Here is a 3667-nt window from a genome sequence, read left to right as displayed (position 1 = left end):
ACAGATGTGCTGAGGGTGACGACTAAAGCTGGTCTGGGAATGGGGGTTAAGCCTTGCTGGATCAGACTGGTGGTTCATCTAGTCCAGCATCCTGTCTCATACAGTGGCCAACCAGTTCCTCCGGAGGGCCAACAATGGCATAGAGGCCGAGGCCTTCCCCTGATGTTGCCTCCTGGCTGTGGGGTGCAGAGGTTTACTGCCTGTGAACGTAGAGGTTCACCTCCGTCACCATGGCTAGTGGCCACCGATAGACCTATTCTCCAGGAATCTATCTAATTGCCTTTTAAAGCTGTTTATTCCTGTGGCCATCACTACATCCTCTAGCAGCGAATCCCACATTTTAAGCACTTTCTGTGTAAAGAACAGGATGGGTAGCTGTGTCAGTCAGTCTGTCTGAAGCAGCAGAAAAGATAAAGAAGCATTTCCTTTTGTCCATCCTGAATTTACTACCCATCAGCTTCTCCTGATGTGGGAAGGGGTTCCGCTCCCCTTGAAAGACTGGAGTGTGGGCTTGGGATTCCGTCATCCCCCAGCCGCCCTTGATCTGAGACTCCCCGTCCCACAGTCTTCCTGCATCTCCCAGCCAACAGCCCTGGATGGCCTTGACCCATGGGGTAGCCAGCTGCTTGGGAATGCCTCGGCCAACTTTTCTTGAGAATGTAAAAGGTCAAGCAGCCCCTAAAAATAGCTAGCGGACATGCCCCGCCTCATCGGATATGTCCCTGCCAGTACCTGGAAGAGAAAGGCAGGAGGCCGACTCATTAATGGGCTCGTTAGCCCAGGCTCCAGTCCAGGCCCAGGATGGATTTATGTGCTCAGCCTTGGCCCCGGCCTCTTTCCCAGAGAACAGCTGCAGCTGCTACTCCCCAGTCTTTTCCCCACATGGGGGGGGGTGTCTGGGGGGGGCTATTGCAACTTGCTACTGGGATGCCAACTGGTCCGACAGCACCCGTGAACTGCCGCAGAAAGGAATAATTCCTCACCTCACATTATCTCACCCCAGGGGCTCGAGCTGGGCCCTAGAGCTGCCTGGACTCCCATAACCTTCGAAGCTGGAAGGCCTGCTGCCTTATTCTTTGCTCTGGGTACTGAAAGGCGCTCTGCGTATCCTCACAGGCCCAGAGAGGCACTGGGAGGAACAGGTGCTCTTTGTTTACCTTGTTTATTAATCTTTTGTCATGCAACAGCGGCATCTGGTGCAAATGGAAAACATACTGTGAAACAATGTCTCTGTGTGAAGGCAAAAATCGTATGTCCCAATGCAATCCAGACAGTCTTGTTTTCAGCTTCAAAAATCCATATTTTCAAAAGAGAAGGAGGAGGGAAAATAAGTCTGTTTTTACACACAGGGGGGAGCAATAAAAATAGGAGTAGTTTTACATAGAACGATACGGTCAGATATATTTTTGTTGGTAATCCTCTCATCCTTTTGAAAAACAAATTGCTGTGTAGAACAATAATGACCATAAGAACATACTGATCCCTGCTGGATCAGACCAAGGACCCGTCTAGTCCAGCATTCTGTTCACACAGTGGTCGATCAGCTGCCTCTAGGAAGCCCGCAAGAGGATGAATATAACAACATCTTCCCACCCATGCTCCCCAGCAACTGACATATGCAGACACACTGCCTCTGATGCTGGTGGGAGTAGGCAATCATCATGGCTAGAAGCCATTCTGATGTAGCCATTCAGGTATCAGTGACCTAACTGTTCCCCATTTAATTGGGGAAACGGTACAACTAAGTGATGGTCACCGTAAACCTTGAAAGGCTCTCCCATTAAAGGGGTGGACAGCTAGGACAAAGGGGGGGATCCTAGCGCAAAGCGGGGTGAGCTCTCCCTCTGAAGCTGGCTGGCAGGTGAGGGGGGGAGAAGAGGGCAAGGAAAGGCCTGCAGATTTCCCCCTGTGCAGCAAGAGTTCTGCCATAGAGGGAAGAGAAACAGCCATCACCATCAGAAGCCACTACGGGGCAGTTTACGGAGGAGGGCACTGCCGGGGGTCACAGAGTTGCTCCTCTTGCCTCAGGACATGGCTGGGGCCACCCACTGAAGAGGGCTGGTGTGGGGATGTCTCCGGTCCAGGAACTGGCATAGAGGCAGGACCGCATGGGCCACTTCTGCAAGAAAGAAGAGGTCAAAGGTTACAGGAAGGAATCCCCAAACCCTTTGTGCCCTCAAAAGGCTTCTGCTCTTTAATAAAACACAAGGGGGCCACTACGGAAGAGAAGAGAGATAAGAGATTGGATTTATATCCCGCCCTTCACTACCTGAAAGAGTCTCAGAGCGGCTTACAGTCCCTTTCTCTTGATTTGATTTATACCCCACCCTCCCCACAACAGACCCCCTGTGAGGTAGGTGGGGCTGAGAGAGCTCTCCCAAGAACTGCTCTTGAGAGAACAGCTCTGAGAGAACTTGTGACTGATCCAAGGTCACACCAGCAGCTGCATGAGGAGGAGCGGGGAATCTAAATCAGCTCTCCCAGATTAGAGTTTGCACTCCTAACCATTACACCAAACTGGCTCTCCATAGGGGCTTCCAGGGCCATGACATTCAGTGGCACCCCACCCCAGATAATTGGGGGTTGTCATGCAGATGCCCCCAGCCCTGCCTTCCTTCTACCCCAACCTGCTACAGCATCCCCCCCTCCCCTTTTGCGATCAAGTTGCAGCCAGCTTATGGAAACCCTCTATAGGGTTTTAAAGGCAAGAGACGTTCAGAGGTGGCTTGCCATTGTCTTCCTCTGCACAGTGACCCTGGCATTCCTCTCCTCCAAACAGCAGCCAGGACCAACCTTGCATAGCTTCCGAGAGCTGATGAGGTGGCCTGGGCCATCTCCTACGCATCCATTTTGCCACCCCTCCAAGGGACCACAGGCTGAGATGTGACCAGGGAAAGGCCACCGTAAGGGGTTACCTAGCAGCTGCTTTCCCCTAATGATGCCTAACCAGTCTCACCCAGTACCTTCAGGGGGTGCAAGAAGGCTGTCGGGGCCATCCTGGGGGTGGGGGCCCCCTGCGCAAGGGTCCAGCTCAGGTGGGCGATGTAGCTGGCGGCCAGGAGGAGCACATCCAACTTGGAGAGCTTGGTGTCAGGTGGGACCGTGGGCAGAGCCGCTTGCAGCGCCAAGAACGCCTGATGGAGAGTCCGTACCCGGCTTCGCTCCCGAGCAGCATTCATCGGGCACTGTGCCCCCGTGGCAGCTCTGTGGGTGAGAGCAGCACGCCTCTGGCCCTGAGGAAAGGCGGCGGCGGCAGCCTGAGAGACACAGACAAATGGACTTGCCCCCCACCCCAGCTGCTTAGAGTGGCCACCTGCCCCCCCGCCCCCAATGCTCCACCTAGAACTGGAGTGGTCCGGTTCCACCCCACCTGCACAGTCCGCCCGCCTTCCCCGGTTCTTCAAGCACTGCAGCTTCATCCTCTTCAACAATTACACTAATTTAAGCCCATTTCAGAAAGCGCCTTCAAGACTTCCCAGCTCCAGATATTCCAAATCCTGTAATAACAGTGCAGTCCTAAACAGAGTTACACCTTTCTAAGTCCACTGAAGTCAGTGCACTTAGGGTTGTACTGTCAATACACCTGCCGACCCCAAAGTGTGAAGCATCCCCTGCTACTCCCCGCAAGCGTGCCCCATCAATTACCCTCTTTGTGGCGGAGGTCTGT

At 53.6% G+C, this 3667-nt stretch overlaps 1 protein-coding gene across 1 annotated transcript; it reads right to left on the bottom strand.

Annotated features, from left to right (window-relative positions):
* Nucleotides 1-688: 688 nt before the first annotated feature.
* TCF23 (transcription factor 23) lies at nt 689-3179 on the bottom strand. The gene is made up of 3 exons (XM_015415124.1): nt 2964-3179; nt 2050-2119; nt 689-732 (listed from the first exon to the last, which is right to left on the bottom strand). The coding sequence occupies exons 1-3, from the start codon at nt 3177-3179 to the stop codon at nt 689-691; spliced, it is 330 nt and encodes a 109-aa protein (XP_015270610.1).
* Between the last annotated feature and the right edge of the window lie 488 nt (nt 3180-3667).

The sequence above is a fragment of the Gekko japonicus genome, unplaced genomic scaffold, assembly GCF_001447785.1.
Source record: "Gekko japonicus isolate JY-2015 unplaced genomic scaffold, Gekko_japonicus_V1.1 scaffold63, whole genome shotgun sequence".
Classification (NCBI taxonomy): Eukaryota; Metazoa; Chordata; class Lepidosauria; order Squamata; family Gekkonidae; genus Gekko; species Gekko japonicus.
Note: the sequence above shows the minus strand (reverse complement) of the source record. Positions and strands in the feature narration are given on the sequence as shown.

What these genes read in the sequence shown, in the direction of transcription:
- TCF23 (XM_015415124.1), bottom strand. Translation starts at nt 3,179, where the DNA reads ATGAATGCTGCTCGGGAGCGAAGCCGGGTACGGACTCTCCATCAGGCG. An exon ending in CCTTCTTGCACCCCCTGAAG is followed by an intron (nt 2,120 to 2,963) that starts GTACTGGGTGAG and finishes TCTTTCTTGCAG; the next exon opens with AAGTGGCCCATGCGGTCCTG. An exon ending in CCCCACACCAGCCCTCTTCA is followed by an intron (nt 733 to 2,049) that starts GTGGGTGGCCCC and finishes TTTCTCTTCCAG; the next exon opens with GTACTGGCAGGGACATATCC.